Source organism: Wyeomyia smithii, chromosome 1, assembly GCF_029784165.1.
Source record: "Wyeomyia smithii strain HCP4-BCI-WySm-NY-G18 chromosome 1, ASM2978416v1, whole genome shotgun sequence".
In the NCBI taxonomy this organism is placed as follows: domain Eukaryota; kingdom Metazoa; phylum Arthropoda; class Insecta; order Diptera; family Culicidae; genus Wyeomyia; species Wyeomyia smithii.
The window spans coordinates 131,342,899-131,362,506 of record NC_073694.1 but is presented as its reverse complement, the minus strand read 5'-3'; the positions used below and the strand labels follow the sequence as shown (position 1 = coordinate 131,362,506).

General features: G+C 43.5%; 1 protein-coding gene across 6 annotated transcripts in view; it reads right to left on the bottom strand.

The window, feature by feature from the left end:
- Window positions 1-19,608, bottom strand: part of LOC129729364 (lutropin-choriogonadotropic hormone receptor) — a 135,242-nt gene that overhangs the window by 37,503 nt on the left and 78,131 nt on the right. For 5 of the 6 annotated variants that reach the window (XM_055687891.1, XM_055687925.1, XM_055687906.1 and 2 more), the window contains 2 exons: window positions 1,360-1,434; window positions 961-1,026 (listed from right to left, as the gene is read on the bottom strand). In XM_055687891.1, coding sequence (XP_055543866.1) covers window positions 961-1,026; window positions 1,360-1,434 — 141 coding nt within the window. Of the gene's footprint in view, window positions 1-960; window positions 1,027-1,148; window positions 1,326-1,359; window positions 1,435-19,608 lie in introns of those variants that run through there. The other variant, XM_055687935.1, reaches the window with a different exon arrangement.

Sequence of the window (19,608 nt, the reverse complement as noted above, 5' to 3'; positions counted from 1 at the left end):
GAACCTTTTAATCTTGTTCCTATTCTTGCTCCAATTTTTTGAAAGAATAACACACGGATACACGTGTTAAAAAAATCCATGTGCGAAGTAAGTAATCTATAGTTAAAATTGGTCACTATATGTTCTTTTGAAATTATCGAAACCGAGAAGAGAATCAGTTTGGACCACTAATTAGGTAATTATCACTTAACACATTCCAAACTGCTAGACAATTAATGATCGGAATGAAATTTCTTTATCTTGGATTTACTTGAACTTCAAACAAATTATTCTATGAAACTGCCAAAGAGTTGCTTATACAATTTAAGTGGCATTTTTCCATTGGGAACGAGATACTCGAAGGGCTGCTGTGCTGCCTGAATCAACTACTCAAACAGGAGTTTTTTTTTTTCAGGAGATGAGATCATTCGAGTAGTTCCATTTGGAAAATATTTTTTGGAAGATTTTTTCGTCAGTGTTACGTATGTCTTCTATATGTGGTCATACCACATATTACTCCAATTGATATTGCTCCCCGACAAAGGTCTCATGTTACGTAAGTCGTGAAAACTTATTTGGAAACGTTGAAATGGAAAGTTATGTTTCCAATGTCACCCAGAACTGTTACATTTGATTTACATTTGTTCTGGTCCAGGAGTATGGCTTGTGAGAGCAACATTCCGACATCTTCGGAAATACCAGAAATTGGATCTGTTTTGTAAATCGGTTTTATATTTACGGTGTATTTTATTTTGTGAACCATTATTGGTTCTCTATTATTCATTCTCAGACAGTGTTTCTGAACAACCAAAGGTTTCTGCACTACACTGCTCTGAATAAAACCTATACACTTTTTAGAAAGTTACTCTTATGTCTGAAAAATGTGTTCACCCGCGGAAAATACTCGTTCGACAACAGGTCCTTTGGCATGGCAACACTCATTAGCTTTTTTCTAGCTTACTTCAATATTACAATACTTACAATTCATCAGTCTTTATTCGTATGGCTCTCTCAGGAATCTCCCGGATTTGGTTACCATCTAAATCTCTGAAATGAAACAGCGTATACATTTGTTATTGACCAGTTGGATAACGAAGAAATTTTGATGCAAAATACATCAATCGTAATTGTGATGTAACGGATTGATGACAACTGTATCATATATGTACCTATGAAAGATGGTCGTTGAGAACGAAGTGGAAAAGCTGCTCCCAAGGACAGGAAAGCGATTCCGGAGCATAGATGGGATTTCGTTTGATGTATAATTTGCTTGAAATAAGCGGGCGTTTCTTCTGTGTAATGAATGTGCATGAGATGACAGAGATTGACGATGGTCGTGAGAGAGAAATACATCCATGAATACACCTTACGTTTACTCACACCATGTGGAGAATGATGCGATCTGAGAGCATTCGCATATCCGGTACCGCCAGCAGTCCACAATGGATGATGCGTCTGTAAGGTAATAAAAAAGCAGGAATTAATTTACCTAGCTTTTCTTAAACGAACTTTTTTGTCCGTTAAGATGAGATAAATTACAGAGTTAAGATAAATTACAGATTTTGCGTTACAGTGTTCAATTTACGATCTGAAAAATCTGAGTGATTACATTAGGAATTTATGCAGTAACGCTGTACAAAGAGAGCTGTTAAAAAATTGAGTTTAAATATTTGGTTACCTTCAGGACCACTTTAACTGATATTTACAACGAAAATTGTCCGATATGACAATAGAGCCTATTTAATTTTTTAACAATAATTACATATTATACCAATTTTATGCTTGAAAGCTTTTTAGTACATTTTGATAAGGTCAATATTAATTCTACTACCAATTTAGAGACCAAACGATCTGAAAATTTAAAGTTTTAAGAATTATTACACTTTTTCAAACAGCTGCAGTTCTTTAGATTTAATGATGCTGCATAATCGTATCATTTGCATTTACACTATGTGCAAATAGTTAATCTAAATCTGATTTCTATATCCATTTGATTCATAACGTGCTCTCTTTATACTTTATATGTCATAAACTCCAATAAATATAACTGCATCCGCAGCGAGTTTATGAAGGATTTGCCCTTGCATAAGCATCAATATGCCTATCAACAGGTCAAATCTACAGCAACCGTTTTGCATTGCCTAGTGACGAAGATCTAGAAGACGCTGAAATATAAAGAAAACAGCAGTCCGCGCGGTTTTTCTGACTTTGAGGGATCCTTCGATAACACGTCCTTCGCATCAATTTACAGGGCTCTACAAAATAAAATGGTCGAGCTGGATTCAAGCAATTTCGAGCGGGAAGACCACAGCTGTTTTGGGAGATAAGTCTGTCACAGTTGAGGCAGTAAAAGGGTGTCCTCAGGGAGGAGTTCTCTCTCCACTGCTATGGCCACTGGGGGCAGACGCTCTTCTCACTAAGTTATCGCAGCTAGGCTACGATGCCATTGGTTATGCTGATGAAGTAGTCCTTATTGTTAGGGGAATATGTGATGTAACTCTTTCTAGTCGATTACAAACGGCTCTTAACACCACCTACCAGTGGTGCTTAGAAGAAGGGCTGAACATTGACTAAACTCTTTACCAAGCGGAGGGTGCATTCAATCAATCCTCCACTATTGAAAGCGGTAATACCTTGGAATCATTCTGGATAAAAGCTGAACAGGATTGCTCAACTAGATTACGCTATCAAGAAGGCGACTTTAGTGATCTGGGCTGGCATTACACTGTTCGGTAAGACCTGGGGGTTAAAACCACAAATATCACTCTGGTACTACATCCCCATTACTCGGCCACGTATAACCCACGCAGCCCTAGTATGGTGGCCTAAGGTAAATGAATCGACAGCCTAGACAAAACTTAAGAAAGTTCAACGACTGGCCTGTCTTTCAGTTACCAGTGCCCTGCGTACAACGCCGACTACAGCCATGGAAGCCATGCTCTGCTTACTGGCTCTACATCTGCATGTGAAGAAGGAGGCAGAGCTTGGTGCACTGCGGCTACGGAGAAACACAACGATGCTCGAAGGTGACCTAACGGGTCACCAAGGCATCCTGCTTTTACCCATGCTGAGCAACCTTAAGCTGAACAGCTAAAGCCCTTGGTCTCTCCGACACCGCCGTTAGGCATTACTTCAGGGAGAGGGCCAGTCGTGCTTTTTGCACTTACCTCTACGGGTAGCAGAGCAGCCTATACAGGCCAGTTAGTTAATCGCCAACTAACTGGGGCACATCGATGGTTTCCCGTCGATTGGTGCCCGGCAAAATACTAACGAAATCGAAACGCGGACATGTGAAGAACACATACTCCGCGTTTTCTTTCGCACCCGTACATGCGGGGCACATAGGGGACTCGGCGTACCCGAACCTATGCAGGTACTGCCTAAAGCAGCCATGGGTTGACAGGATCTGTGTCAGATGGAAGGTTACTACCCCATGGCGCCTATTAATCCAGCATGCTAACTCTGGAATGAGTCGGTGTGTCCATCTACCTTTTGTAGTGTTGGACCACTCCCGCTGCCACCTGGCCATTGAGGATGACCGTATGGTGTTGCGTATACCCCTCGTGTTGCGTATACCCCTCGGGTTGGTCGCGTTGGTCGAAGCACTCTACATCCTCTTTGACGATGATGCTGATGGGCATCATGCCAGCCAAGACGCAAACCGCCTCGTACGACCCTGTTCGGTATGCGCACGCGACCCTTAGGCACATTAGCCTGTACGTACTCTCGAGTTTGCCGCGATGGCACGAGGTACTCAATACCTTGGACCACACTGGTCCTCCATACCTGAGTATGGACGTAGTCACGCTAGCAAGGACTTTGCGCCTGCTGCTACGGACCGCCGAGCTGTTTGCCATCATGCGAAATAGCGCTGCCACAGCCATGGAAGCTTTCTTACAGGTATAATCGACGTGGCTCCCGAACGTGAGCTTGTCGTCAATCATAACCCCCAGAAGCTTCAGGGAGCGTTTTGAGGCGATAGTGCATGCACCAGCACTGATCGATGCCTCCTGCTCCGACTTTCTGTTATTTACAACAATAACTTCAGTCTTATGGTTCGTTAGCTCCAGTTTCCTGGAGTGCATCCAGTCTTCCACTACGCGTATGGATAGCGCGGCCTTTAACTCTACCTCTCTAATTGACTCGCCACATAACTCAAGAGTTATACCGTCGGCGAAGCCCACGATCACCACCCCTGAAGGGAGTGTTAGTTTTAACACGCCGTCATACATGGCATTCCACAATACCGGACCCAGGATAGAACCTTTCGGTACGCCTCCGGTAACAGGGATGCTTTTCTGACCCTCGTTTGTGTTATACACTAGCACTCGGTTCTGAAAGTAGTTACCCAGAATCTTGTACAGCGACGTCGGCACTCTGAGACTCTGTAGCGCTAAGGCTATGGAGTCCCAGCTGGCATTGTTAAACGCGTTCTTCACGTCGAGCGTGACGATTGCGCAGTAACGAATGCCCCTCCTTTTGCGTTGGATTGCAAACTCAGCCGTTCTGATGACAGAGAGAATTGCATCCACCATGGACCTACCTTTTCGAAAACCGAACTGGTTGCTTGATAGACCGTTCTCACTTTCTGTATATTTTACTAGTCTATTGAGGATTACCCTCTCAAGCACCTTGCCCGCCGTATCCAGCAGGCAGATTGATCTGTATGCCGATGGGTCACCTGGTGGTTTCCCAACCTTCGGCAACAGCACCAGCCTCTGGCGCTTCCACACGTCCGGGAAGAGGCAGTTGTCAAGGCATTTCTGCATGACCGCCTCGAACAACCCGGGGGCTTCTTTGATGGCCGTCTTGATGGCCAAGTTCGGGATTCCATCTGGTCCCGGTGCCTTGCCTATCTTCAGGGAGTTTGCGATCTCGATCAATTTATCTTCTGTCACCCTTACCGCATCGTCTGCCTCTGCACGGCTGCCGTCACTCACAGTTGGTGGTGACTCGTCAGCCGGAGGCCAGGGACTTGGTTCGTGGCTTGGGAAGAGGCCCTGAATGATCGTTTCTAACATCGCTGGTGATTGTTCAGCTGGGGCTAGCGTACCTCTAGTCTTGGCCATAACGATCCTGTAGGCGTCCCCCCACGGGTTCGAATTGGCACTAGCACAGAGTCGTTCGAAACAGGCTCGTTTACTGGCTCTGATTGCGCTCTTAAGCGTTGCCTTAGCGGATCTGAATGCGGCACCGCGTTCCGCTCTTTGCTCGTCGGAACGCGCGCGTTGCATCCTCCGTCTTGCACGGAGGCATGCACTGCGTAGACCTGCTATCGATTCGCTCCACCAGTATGTCGGTGGTCTACCCTCTCTAGGCGGACGAGACCTAGGCATCGTGGCGTCGCACGCCCATGACAGCATCGAATTTAGATGGTCCACACCCGGGAGTGGTTCACCCCCTTCGTGCTTCCATCTAATTGCCTGCCCAAAAACATCTGCATCGAAATGCAATGTTTTCCAGCCGTAGAAGGATGGAATATTGGCCCTACTCGCTGCTTGGTTCCGCAAGCCTACCTCATAGCGGACCGATTGGTGGTCGCTATTCATGTAGCTGTCGTCTACCCTCCAGTTCGTGATCAGTCCCGGGCTGCAGAACGTCACATCGATAATCGATTCCGCACCATTCCTACTGTAGGTGCATTTCGTACCAACGTTGGCCAAGTCTAAGTTGAGCTTTGCCAAAGTCTCCAACAAGACCTGGCTCCTCTAGTTTGTACAGCGACTTCCCCACTCGACAGCCCAAGCGTTGAAGTCACCCGCAACCACCAACGGCCATAGGCCCGTCAGTTCCACGGTTGCTTGCTGTGCGAACGTTTCGGTAGACCAACTTGGTGGAGCTTAGCAACTGCAGTAGAATACTCCGTCTACTTTGGCTATCACGTATCCCTTTTTGGAGGTCGACACAATCTCCAGAACCGGGGACCTGCCTGTCGTGCAAATAGCCGTCTTCCCAGACTTGTGCGATACCCAGTTACCGTTTCCGGTTGGGATGCGGTAGGGGTCCGAGACGATGGCCACGTCCGACAACGACTCAGCAGCTGCTTGGAACGCAGCAGCTGCAACTGCTGCGCCGCACAGCAGTGGTTCAGGTTTAACTGTATCACCCTCAGGCCTGCGGCTTAGGCCCCTGCGGAGACGAACTGCCTCCGCGGTCACTACCACTCCACACTCTCACTCGAAGGCTTGTGCTATGTAGCACCCTTCGGTGATCTCGTCCAGGTTTTTAAGCTGGAGAGTCACTTCAGGAGTGAGGGCTCGGATTTGAACCTCCTCGCCTAGCACTTCCTGGGCCGTCTTTTTATAGGCACAGCCCTTGCCCTTCGCCTCTTTGCGGAGTTCGAGGATCATCTCGCCGATGCGTGACCGACGAATTGACCTGACGTCCGTGCCGAGGTCTTGAAAATGAGCGCGTCACCCTTGCTCCGCTTACTCGCCCCTTGCGGCTTCTTATTGCGGTCGCCGCGCTTCGCGCGTCGATCCCGCTTCTGCCGCTTCTTATTCACCACGGTGGTCCAATCCGTGGCTTCGCCGTTTGCCGGTTCGCCGTTTGCCGGTTCTTTGCTCGGCTGGACCGACGAGCCAGCTTCCTGGCTGTCACCGAACAACCGCCTTCGTTGCGTCCTGGGAGCCGTTTCCCCCGGAGAGCCCCTCGCACGTTTGCCAGTCGGTTCAGTTGAACAGACTTCGGCAAACGATGCTGCTGCAGCTGTTTGTGTGTATTCAGACACAGCTGCAGCACTCCCTTTTTTAGGCTGGTTGAGCCTCGCCTCTAGCGCGAGTGCCTTGCTTTCGGCATCGTTAGCCCGTTTAAGGCTTGCGAAAGCTCGGACTTCGCGCTGCAAACGTTCATACGTAACAACAGAAGACATTGTTTCAGGTCTTTTGATATGTTGCTACGTTCGTCCGTGAACTTGAGTATTTCATCAAGTTGTACGGACACCGCCTCCACGCTTGGGAACTTGTTCATGTGGCTTTCTACCGCAGAGAGTAGCATAGCCCAAGATATCTGTTCCCGCTCCTTGGCGGTTTTAGGTGTTTCCACCTTGCCACCAGTCTTCGCCGTTCCGGTTGGTGCTGGCTTAGGCGTGACCGCCTTTGCCCCAACTCGGAATTCCCCTGTCGGTGTCGCAAAAGGTGTACCAACCTGTGCGCCGCCTTTACCGGCATCGGCCAGTCTCGGTGGAGACCGGGCGATGCCCCGCCTGGCAAACGGGTTTACTAACCCGTCCGCCCCATCCACTACCTTCGTCTCTTAGTCGATTTTATAAGAAAACATTTTGGTTAAAAGGGTCCCCCTTCCAGCCGCTATCCTTGGTCATGGTGGAGTGGTCGCCTATATGGTCCCATGGATGCCGGAGCAGTGAGGTCATGGCTAGTGAAGGTCGCCATAGCCCCTCATGAGCAACTATGACGCCTCCCGACCGGCGTAAGTCAGGAAAGGGCATCTGATCCCACTCCTGCCTGATTCCCATCAGGCAATGACCGCGGAACGTACTGGAAGGCCTGCCAGGTTTTACGGGACGGAGACCCCTGCAGCCGTATGCCACCTCGCCGTTTCAAGCCGTTGTCACACGACTTTACTAAGGGAGCTCGGTGCAGGTGCCAGCCCAACGTCGTGGTTTAAAATCGTATTCCCTCTAAAAAACCTAAAAACACAGCAACCAGTACACCATAATTGGGACCTTACTGGTATCAGCCCCAATAGGCAGGTTAGTGCATTTGGATGATGGGAGCGGCACTACTCGCTCCGTCGAAGCTGCTTACGGGTGGCCGTGGCTTTCACGGGGAATCGACTGCCCAATGCCCGAAACCCCACCACTCCCTAGGCAAGCTCCCGCTGCCGGTCCAGGACTAATTGATGTTATCACACACCTATCGGTGGTCACACACGCGTGCATGGCCTCGGCGGTCGCCAGGCGTCGACCCGTGGTGGCCTGCAGCTCGGCCAACCACCACGGCATCCTGAAGGAGTTCAAGCTAACACCTTTAGTAACAACAGTCTCAGACTGGATGAAAGCAAAACCCAACATGGACGTTCCGTATAGGGTGATTGACAGAGATCGTTCGGTGTGGAACAATGGAATGCCGAGTCATACGATTCTACACGGATGGCTTTAAAATCGGGTCCCAGACTGGATCTGGGATTTACGAACCAGGTATAAAGTCCACTATCTCTTTGGGAAAGTGGCCAACCGTCTTTCAAGCAGAGGTGTACGCAATATATATCTGTGCTAAGATATGTCTAAAGCGCAGCTGTAGACATGCGAAAATCGGTATCTTTTCAGACAGTCAGGCCGCACTGCTGGCGTTAAAGTCTGCCACATGTGTGTCCAGACTAGTCTGGGAGTGCATTACAACACACAGGGAACTTTCCCGCCTCAACAAAGCTATGCTACTTCTGATACATTGTGAAATCGAGGGAAATGAACATGCCGACAGCCTAACAAGGCAAGGATCTGCGCAGCAATTCATTGGACCGGAACCGTTTCTGGGTACCTCCATATCCGCCATTACAAGCGAACTAAGTACATGGGGAAAGCGAGAAATAGCATCTCATTTGCAACGTGCGCAGGGTTGTGGACAAGCTAAACAGTTTATTTACCCCAACCTTGCGGTTTCCAAAAGGCTATTTAGTTGAACTCGTAGTGAACTACGCATCATCACGGAACTCCTCACCGGACACTGCCCCGTTCTCTATCATTTAAAGAATATCGGCAAAGTCCCAACCGACAATTGCTACTCAGCGTTGCAAATCGAGCGAGAAGCAAAACCTTTCTCCTTTTTTCTGCTTAAGAACGAGACATATGTTACGCTTCTCAAGTCTTTTACACACACGCTTTCGAGATACTCTTTCTTTTTAATGCATTCCCCGGAGTAGCAGCAAGCACGCATCGAAACGAAAAAACTCTTTTGTATTGCTACTCAGCAACAGTAAAAGAGTCGCTTTTTTCGCGGCTATTTTTACGCGGATTCCGGAATTTACGCGGTATTTTTTTGCGCGAATTTCGGTTTCTCTTTACTCGGATTGCAAAATTAACGCGATTTTTTACGCGGATTTTTTCTACGCGGCACGTAACTCCCGCGTAAAAAGCGACTTTAGTGTACACGAGCTCCTACTAGCGAGTAGGAGTATTTGACTAAAATTGTTCGACTAGGACTAGGTGCTTGAAAAACTACGCTCGAAAACGAAAATGTTTTCTTCATCTACCCGGTTTTACCTCGTGCACCGACAGCCAAACGTGGAGGAAGAATCTGTAAAGTAACGTATACTGGAACGTGTAGGGTATCGGACTGATTTGGTAAATTTTTTAAAGCAGTTTAATGCAAAACCTGCCGAGGCCAAGCGCTACCGAAGTAGTCCGTTACCCTATTTGAAATATTTTTTGTGTCCCTCCACAACTATCGTAATGCATCTTGAAACAATTGTACTCGGCTGGTTGTGCTGACACGCGAGTAAAAGAGTAAGCGCGCGTGTGTGCATATGATCTCGGGAGCGAATGCGAGCAAGGAGTACAGCGAGAAAGAACGAGAAATAGATTTAATGGAGAAAACTCCAGTGTGTGTATCGGCAGCTACGAGAACCTCACTTGAGGTGCTGCATGCTGTTCATAAGTGAGACTAACAACACTGTTGCCACTTTTGCAACACTGAACCTGAGAGCTCAGCGCATTGGGACTTCTTCGGGTGTAACCTCTCGACTCCATTCTAGGTATGGAGCATCAATCCAAAAACGATTACTGGTTTCATCAATCATGTTGTTCCGAATAGGGGCACAGGCTTACAATCAACTAGGCCAATTCCATCGATGAGTTCGAGCATCTTGTAATCTGAGTTAAACAATTGGGGCCAACCACAAAAGACAATCATTCCTGTTGCTTCTGCCCAATGCCCTTCGGGCATACAAAAACACTCTAATAAATAAGAGATACGGCGCATTTTCCGACAGAAAAGTTCTCTTTTGTACTAACAACAAAAAAATGTCAATATGCCAGGTTCTAAAGAAAACTTTGTTTTGTTTGGAGCTTTGGAACTGGAGTTTTATTCTAGTATTTATCCCATAGATCTTAATTGTAAGTGTTCAAGTCGCAAAAGTTATTTGCTATCTCTAGCTCGACGGAGCTGGGGTTATTTGAAGGTTTACACATGTATATTGCTAGAGAAAATGGTAATAAAATATCGTCAGCGTCGAAGATGTGTTCCGTGGATGTTTTCTTAGATAGCCAGCAGAACATCAACCCAGTAGCGAGGAACTAGTAGGGAACCAACGGTTTGGCCAGGAACATTCAAAATAATACAAAGGAAACTTCTTGCCAGCGTGATTTCATCCAAACTTGGGTATGGTGGGCCAGGGTGATCCAAAGGGCCAGATACTAATATGTATCGTGGTAAACTGGAAAGTTCCTACAGACTCATGTGCCTGAGGGTTACGAGTGCTTATCGTACATTGTCTTACGATGCAATCTGCATTGTCCGGCATGACGCCTATCAGCAACGCTATTAAGGAGGATGTAGAGTGCTTCAATCAACGTTACACAAGGGGCATACGAGGTACCAGAAAGTCATTCTCGATAACACAGATTCTGTCAAGCCATCCAAATAATGATTCAGGCAGTATCTACACGGGTTCGGGCACGGAGGTGAAGGAGACCGCTGAGCATGTCTGCTTTGTATGCTCTCGCCTTGCACGTGCGAGGAGTGACACGATGGTAGTGAGTGGGCCAGACACTACTCCGGACAACTTAGTTCGGAAGATGTGTGAAGACGGGCAGGTCAACCACCAACACGCCAGTTAGCTATCACTGCCAGTCTTCAGTTGGTTAGCTATGAGGTATAGGAGTAAAGAGGGTGCATGAAGCCACTTCCCGCCGTAATACTTAACCGTCCTTCTGGGAATATAAGAGCTGAAAACTGGAGTGGTTTTAGTGGGTTCAGGTAAACTCAACCCCACTCCATGAGCAATCTTCGCAGGTGTTTGCAAGCAGATTTCCCCACCAGCTTGAAAAAAAAAGGACGGTGAAAGTGGAAGGAAACCACCGGATCGTGGAAGGCAACGAAAGCTGCCTGCATTCGAATTGAATATGGTAGCAGCAACCGCAGGAAAAGGTGGATGGTAGCTGCAGAAATTAACATAGGTTTCAGAATGTTGCAGCATTGTGTAATGGTATTCCAAAAAGCACAATCAGCCATATTTGAAATAGAATGCCAGAGGAAACAGCTAGTACAATAAAACTCTGCATCTATAGTACATCATTTCAGCACATTTTAATTTAGGATACTCCAATGATACATACCTTGCTATCAGTGTTTATTTATTTGGGAGGGAATTCACAATTGAAAACAAACTTAGGATTTTCGTTTATTGAGTTAGGAAAGACACATGAACAAACACGGAAAAGTTTTTTGCTGTTTTTGCTGCTCAGTAATGCTTCATCTCCTACCATCAAGCGCAACAAAAACACTTCCCCATCCCGTGCCATGTTTCATGTATCATGTGAAGCGGCAGGAAAGTTTAAGAAGCATCCATCAAAATTGAACTGTGTTTTTCTTGAAAAGATAATGGTTATTATTGCTTAACACATACTGGTTTCAGGTAAAACGTTCAACATTTACTCAGGCTAGCAAAAAAATCAGCCTGTTTACTTTTTTTCATAAAATTTTTTTGACACGGTACAATTCAAAAAAAAGTGTTACGGTACCAGTTAAATCTAGTGTTTTAATTTTTAAAGTATCTTAAAAACTAAAAGCAAATTTCTTATCCTTACCACCGACTACGAGCTAAGTTCAATTCTAGAATTGAAACTAACATGTTCTAACCTGTTTAGTATTGAACCAAAAAAATTTTCTGGAGGTTTTTCTCTTTCTTTATACAGTTGTAATAGCCCGCATCGCCCAAAGTATGTGCAGTATAAATACGTATCAAATAAAAATCCACTGCTTGATCTGGTTCTTTGTCAAATATCCGTTTTTTTTTTTGTTCTCACTTACTTTTCGTCGGTCTAGGTCCGCCACTATTGTTGTGCCAATCACCGTCCGTTGATTAACGGACCGGCACCAACGGCTTAACTTCCTCATGCGATGGAAGGCGTGATCCTAGAGATTTCTCGCCTCAGAAAATCTCCCGGTGTCGACTAGGGTTGATTCTAGACCAGTTGGGTTGGTGGTGAGTGGATCACGCCGCCCCACAACCATCGACACCTATGTCGGCGTTGGGATTCGAACCCAGGCGGCAAGCGTGGTTGGCAGAGACGTTACCAATCACACTAGGCCCCCGTCTATCGATCTGTCTCTATGTCAATCATCTGTCAAGTCGAAACACCCACTGCAATTTTTAGGTTTTGAAATTTAACATCAAATTCTATGCATCATATTTCAGCAACTTTTGAAACAACCATGTTACCAAGGTCCAATTAACCAAGTATACAAACTAACAAATTCTGAATTGAAGAAAAAAGTTTCATTTGCATAATTGTTTCTGTGTTCAGTGACAATGTGCTTTTTCTGTAAACAACAAAATGAGCAAATTAATCTTTGTTTCTTCAAATATATTACAAATCAAATAAGAGGGTAGAAAAATACAGTATATGAATGAACTCAACATGATGAAAACAATGAAATGTATTTAGACGTAGAATTACGTCTTACGACAGCAAATATCCAGCTTTCCTCGAGCGGTAATGGCGGATGGATTTGACGTTTAATGTAGGTTTCTATACTACTAGTTCGTTGGATGTTTCCATTGAACTAAAACTAGTTGGATGAATTAGTTAGATTTTGAAATAATTCTAGTTTAACGAAAAAATCCATTGAACTAGTAGTATGACAACCTCCATTATAAGTCAAAATCAATGAACTAGCAGTACGACAACCTACATCAAATTTCAAATCTATTTGCCATTACTGCTCATGTAAAGCTGGATAGGGGTAGAAATTGAAAAACCTAAACTTCCGTCCACTTTCGAATGCTTGAAACTTAGTTAGTTTCCAACGGATTTTTTTTCATCCTTACAGCAACTGATTGGAAAATTAGCTATGCGTTTACCAAATGCGGAGCGGAGAATAATAAGAGAACTAGAATCATCCCGTGTCATCGGTAAATGTCAATCCAAAACCAACGCTTCTCTTCAAGGTTACCAATCAATTGATATAAGAAAAGACTTGAAAACGGATTACTGGAATGAAACGCTTCGCACCATTAAATTAATAAATCCCAATCAAATGTATTACTAAATCTTTTGCATCTGTTGTAATTTTATGTTAACTAGCGGTCGTGTCTTATAAATAACCTATTCATCAATTTCATCTTAAACATAGCTCTTCTAATATAGTCCATGTTTATTTTTCAGTGTTTAGTTTTTAACGTAACATTTATCTTACAGGTATTCATGAAGAGTATTTATAACTTTATGAATTGTTATCAAAAATTAATCCGTTATTAATAACTGAAAACTTCCATCATATTTGACACTTTTTCGAATATTATTCACAGTTTTTTAGAATGGCATATATTTTTCATTCATGTTTGATGAAACATTAACCTTTCCTTCTCAGAATGCTCTATCTGTTAAGTTCCGCTCTTCTTTCGGCATGCAGTAGAATCTCCTGTGGGTACAAAATACATGTTAAAGAAAGTGTCTGATGCGAACATTGTCTAAACATGTTTCAATTAAACGTAAAAGATGTTCACTAGCAAGCTTGCTGAAAAAAGTATGTTTGCCTTCATCCGGTCTGGATTCACTGCCACTGATATATTCTGAGTTTATCTTTCCACTGCATGAGAGAAAACAAAGATCCGCTGATCAAAGAGTTGTTGAGTAAACCTGTCTCCCAAACTGTTGTTGATTGGTATAACAGTGGTTGATATAAACGAAAACATAATCAAATAGAAAATACATTCGCCGATAAAAATATCATCATAAAGGAAAGTTTTTTTTTCATTCCACCGTAGCGAGAAAGTTTAAATTATGATATACCCATTAACAACTTACACTGCAGGAAAGGTCATGTATCACACATCAGCCAACTTTTAGGTACAAGACCCAGAAACGACACCAACAACCTGCAGGTTAGAGGCCGCTTCTGCGATAGACACATAAATTTGAATGTTGTACACGAAAGAGGAGACTGCAGCGTAGGTTATTTTATAGGATTATCATAATGTAACCTTTGCTACATTCCATGTGTGTAAATGTTGTTATATTGAATCGTCGCTCAGCTAAGTAGGGCAACCGGAACCAGAATAACTTTTGATTTTCCACTTCACTTTCTTTCCACTAGTTAATATTTAATAAGGCTGCGTTTTAAACTTTCTTTGTTTTGTTTGAAAAATCTGTCCAGAAATTGGTAAATCTCTTGCTGGTCAAGAATGAATAGGTTCGAATTAAATTTTAGATAATGTCTAATAATAATAAGAGAGAGAGACAGTGAGTAAAGTTAACCAAGTCAGGAAATTCAGGTTACTTATAGCTTGGTGTCTTATGAAAATTTGTATGTGAAATGCGAAACAAATGTTATGTCAAGGAACATTGGTACATAGAACAAAGTTAATTGTCATATTTTCAATTCATTTTTAAATGAAAAAAAAAAAACGAATGTTAGAATCAATGTTCTTTAATGTTCGACGCAAAACGGCGTATGGGTTACTATTCAAATACCTGAAAAAGATTTTATAAAAATCGGGGTATGGATTTTAACTTACCAAGTTATACTTTGGGGGATTCAAATAATAGCGTGCTTGAAATTATTTTAAAATTCCTAGTGTTTTCTTATGTTGAAAATAACAACTACCATCTCAGTGAGCTGAAATAAATCTTATTGCTAACATCTTTTTTGCGAATAAGAGGTTTCCTACCTTCAGAACCTATTCATACACTTCTATCTCAACATAGCTAGATATAAAAGCAACCAATATATGTTTATATATTTTCATATAAACAGAGCTAAATGTGTAGCGGTAAAATATATGTAATTTTATTTTTTATTCAAATTGCGATACGACAGTTTTATACTCTTTAAAAAGCCGGTCATGTTCCAGTATCAGATGCCAGTAATTATCCTTACGCAATTTCGTTACGCAGTCGGTTGTGAAATTGAAACGACAGAGATGAGTGCAACTCTATTAGAAGCGTCGTTTAAATAGAGCTTGTTTGGTACATTTCAAAGGGAGATTAGAGCATCAAGCGATTGTATTGACATTAAAATCCGTTAACCACAAATAAATGATGAACAATTCAGAAATTCTGCAGATTAGAGACATTCTAATAAACTGGCAATCTGTTTTCACATTGAACAGTAGACCATAATAAGCTCACCGTTAATGCAATAAACATCAGTTGTGGGTTGTGGCAGTTGTTTGATGTCGAAGAAAACCAATTGACTACATATAGACACCCTGCTGTGCTTTGATGTATCGCGCCTATCAGAGGTTACGAAGCGTATTTATGATTTACATTGACATTAATTTTTCATATCGGAAGCTGTAATAGCTCCAAGTATGATCAATATTGGACAATATCACCGGAAAATTTAATATGTATAACAAACTTAGTTTCAATGTTTTATATTAGGCGTCGTACACAAATTACGTAACGCTAAAAACCTAGATTTCAGATCCCCTCCCTCCCTATGCACAGTGGTCTAAGCTCGAAAAATCCTGATCGTTTTAGATTTGACTGTGAAATATTGATTTTATGTACTCAGTGTCTTCAGCAAGTTTATTACATATAACAAGGCCTTTCTTTTGGCGTTTTTGGTTTTTTGATCAATCCCCCTAGTAGTTAGATATAAAAACTATTTTCTCTAGTTTTCAAAATACCAGATTGCTTTCTTCAGCAAAGTTGTAGGAAAATCTATAAGAAAACAGAATTACTGAACACTGAAATCTTCTATCTGTACGTCTGATATGACGAAATAGTGTTTCACGAGGAACACTCCTTAAAATTAGTTTTTCGTCCATAACTTTTTCTGTAATCGTCGAAACAATTCAAACAACGACCAAACAACATGCTCAATGTCGTGGTAGCCATCGCCACAAACACAGTGATTACTTTCAACAAGCCCTATACGAAAGAGATGCGTTTTTAACGTGTAGTGATTGGACATAAGTTTGAATGAAGTAGTGGTCTATGGGCAGGGTTTCGATGATCCCAAGAGAGTACTGAATAGCGGCAAGTTCTGCGACGTACACGGAAGCAGGAGCATCGAGTTTGTAGGAGGCGGTAAAATTTTCGTGGAAAACACCGAAGCCAGTGGACTCATCTAGATTAGATCCGTCAGTGTAAAACATTTTATCACAACTCACATGTTTAAACTTATTTAAAAAATCTTAGGGATCTCTTGTGGGCGCCATTGATCCGGGATACCAATAATGTCTTCTTTCATGGTGGTGTCGAAGAATATAGCATTGTTAGAAGTATCTAAAGGTGCGACATTGAAGGGAACGTATGAAGAAGGATTAATATCTTGAGCCATATAGTCAAAATATGAAGTCATAAATCTGGATTGCGACTGAAGGTCGACCAACCTCTCGAAATTATCAATTACTAATGGGTTCATGACCACACACCGAATTAACAAACGGTAAGAGAGATTCCAAAACCGATGTTTCAATGGAAGAATACCCGCTAGCACTTCAAGACTCATCGTATGGGTCGACTGCATGCAGCCCAGGGCAATAAAGACTGGAACGCGCAAAAATTGGTCGACTACAAATTGGTGTATTTCGGTTAAAAATGCATTAAAAAACCTTGAAATGTTGTATTTGGAAGATGAGTGCATATACAATGATTGCCAAAATGAGTTTTCACCAGTTGCTCTGATGGCAGCGAAATATAAGCGGGATCCTAACCTCTCCATCAGATACGTCACTGGCAAGCTCATTGTCTCCCATAATAATGTGCAGTGGGCCAAGAAACGAGCCGGGTTATCGACGTTCAAGACGTGGAAGGTGACGAACCCAGATTTTGAACAAAACACCTAGGCAAAGCGGTGGTCCGGAAAACTGTAATCTGCTTACAAAGTTCGACTGTGGGTGACGAAACTTATGTGAAGGTTAATTTCAAGCAGCTTCCGGGACAGAAATTTTATATCGTACCAGATAAAGGGAAGGTGGCCTAAATTTTCAAAACCATCAAACTATCGAAGTTCCCGAAAAAATACATCGTCTGATAGGCCATATACACGTGTGGTCTAAAAAGAGGCATTTCCACCACTACGAAACAATCAAACAAGAGATCTATGTCCAGGAGTGCCTGAAAAACCGGCTGCTACCATCCCTAGGGCAATATAACAGACCTGTGCTGTTCTGGTCGGACATGGCAACCTACTACTATGGGAAAAAGGCGATCGAGTGGTATGATACGAACAACGTGGTTGTGGTACCCAAAAACCACAATCCTCCTAATAGACCAGAACTCCGCCCTATCGAACAGTATTGAGATTTGGTCAAACGGAATATCAAAAAAACAAATAAATCCATCGAAAACGAGCAGCAGAATAGCTCTAGCTTGCGTTCGGCGACGAATATGGTCGATAAGACCACTGTACAAAAATTAATGGAAGGGATTAAGCGGAAGGCACGGCAGTTTGGATTTGGCAAACCAAAATAATAAACGAACATTTTTTCCTTTAAATATATGAGTTGAACTACCAAAAGAAAAATAAAAAGATTTTTGTATCATGAATTTTGACTGAAAGAAACGTTTTTTTTGTTGACCAATTTTTGCGCGTTACAGTCTTTACGCAAACAACGATGTTGTATTCTCTCTAATTTAATAATGTGCGTCTTCGCGGCGGAGCGAAAGCAGGAACAACGGTACTCAAGAACTGACAATATCGTTGTTTGGTATAACCTTAAAAGATCTCCTGGGTGGGCACCCCACCAGGTTCCGGTAATAGAACGAAGAAAATTAATCCTCTGTTGGTATTTTCGTGTCAGATACCTAATATAACAGGCCCAGGTGCATTTAGAGTCAAATCAGACCCCGAGATATTTAGCGACTAAAACCTGAGTGATCGTTTTACCCGTTAGTAGGAGCTGCAGCTGAGCTGGGTTATGCTTCCTCGAAAAAACGACCAACTCAGTTTTCTCCGGAGAGAATTCGATACCCAGCTTAAGAGCCCATTCAGACAAATTGTCCAAGGTATCTTGCAATGGTCCTTGCAGATCGTTAGCCTCAATTCCAGTAATGGAGACAACGCTATCGTCTGCAAGTTGCATTAGAGTGCATGAATTTGCAAGACATTCATCGATGTCATTGACGTAAAAATTATAAAAGAGGGCTTAAACATGAGCCCTGGGGAAGACCCATGTAGCTAATGCGGGAAGTTGTCGAATTACCATGCGAGAAATACATATGTTTTTCTGACAACCTGCGAATGAAGTTTCTCGGTCAGAACTTCTACTGAGACATAATCAAAAGCCCCCTTAATGTCCAAGAATGCAGAAGCCATTTGCTCTTTTCGAGCAAAGGCGAGTTGAATTTCAGTAGAAAGCAACGCTAGGCAATCGTTCGTTCCTTTGCCCCGGCGGAAGCCAAATTGAGTATCTGACAGCAAACCATTTGATTCGACCCATTTATCCAACCGAATGAGGATCATTTTCTCCATTAATTTCCGGAGGCAGAAGAGCATAGCTATCGGCCTATAGGAATTGTGATCAGAGACGGGTTTTCCGGGTTTTTGGATAGCAATAACTTTAACCTCTCTCCAGTCGTGCGGAACAATGTTTAGCTCAAGAAACTTGTTGAACAAGCTCAACAAGCGTCTTTTTGCAGAATCGGGTAGATTCTTCAACAGGTTGAATTTGATCCTATCCAACCCTGGAGCTTTATTGTTGCACGAGAGGAGAGCCATTGAGAATTCCAACATCGAAAATTGAGGCTCTTCCGTAGTTGCTAGAGACGCGTCGCGAAAGGTTTTCTGTTCCGGTACAGAGTCCGGACAGACCTTTTTAGCAAAATCGAGTATCCAGCAGTCTGAATACTTCTCACTCTCATTTGAAACGTTACGGTTCCGCATGCGTCTGGCGGTATCCCAAAGAGTGCTCATCGCTGTTTCCCTCGACAACGCGTTCACAAACCGCCGCCAGTATCCGCGTTTTTTCGCTTTCATTAAGCACTTCATCTGCCTGTCCTCGTACCTCGTACTTGTCCTCGTACCTCGTACCTGTCCTAGTACCTCGTACTTTCTGAGCAGATCGACAGTGCCGTACTCCCGAAAGGCCAAGTACACCGAAGAGCTTTGCGCGTACAGGTCAGTACACTCTTTGTCCCACCACTTGGTGGAAGGACGCCGTCTAATCGTTACCCCGGGTATCGGTTTCGTCTGAGCTCGAGTCGTGGCGTCGATGATCAAGCCAGAAAGGTACGCGTATTCTTTCTCCGGAGGAAGTTCTTCGTGAGACTTGATGGTTTCCGATATTATGGTCTCATAACCCTTCCAATCAATATTACGTGTGAGGTCGAATGCAATATTGATTGGATCCGGTGGGGTTGAACCATTAGCGATTGAGATAACGATTGGTAGATGATCACTACCGTGGGGATCATCAATTACTTTCCATTGGCAATCTAAAGCTAGTGATGTCGAGCAAAGGGATAGATCAAGCACGCTTTCACGTGCTGGAGGATTA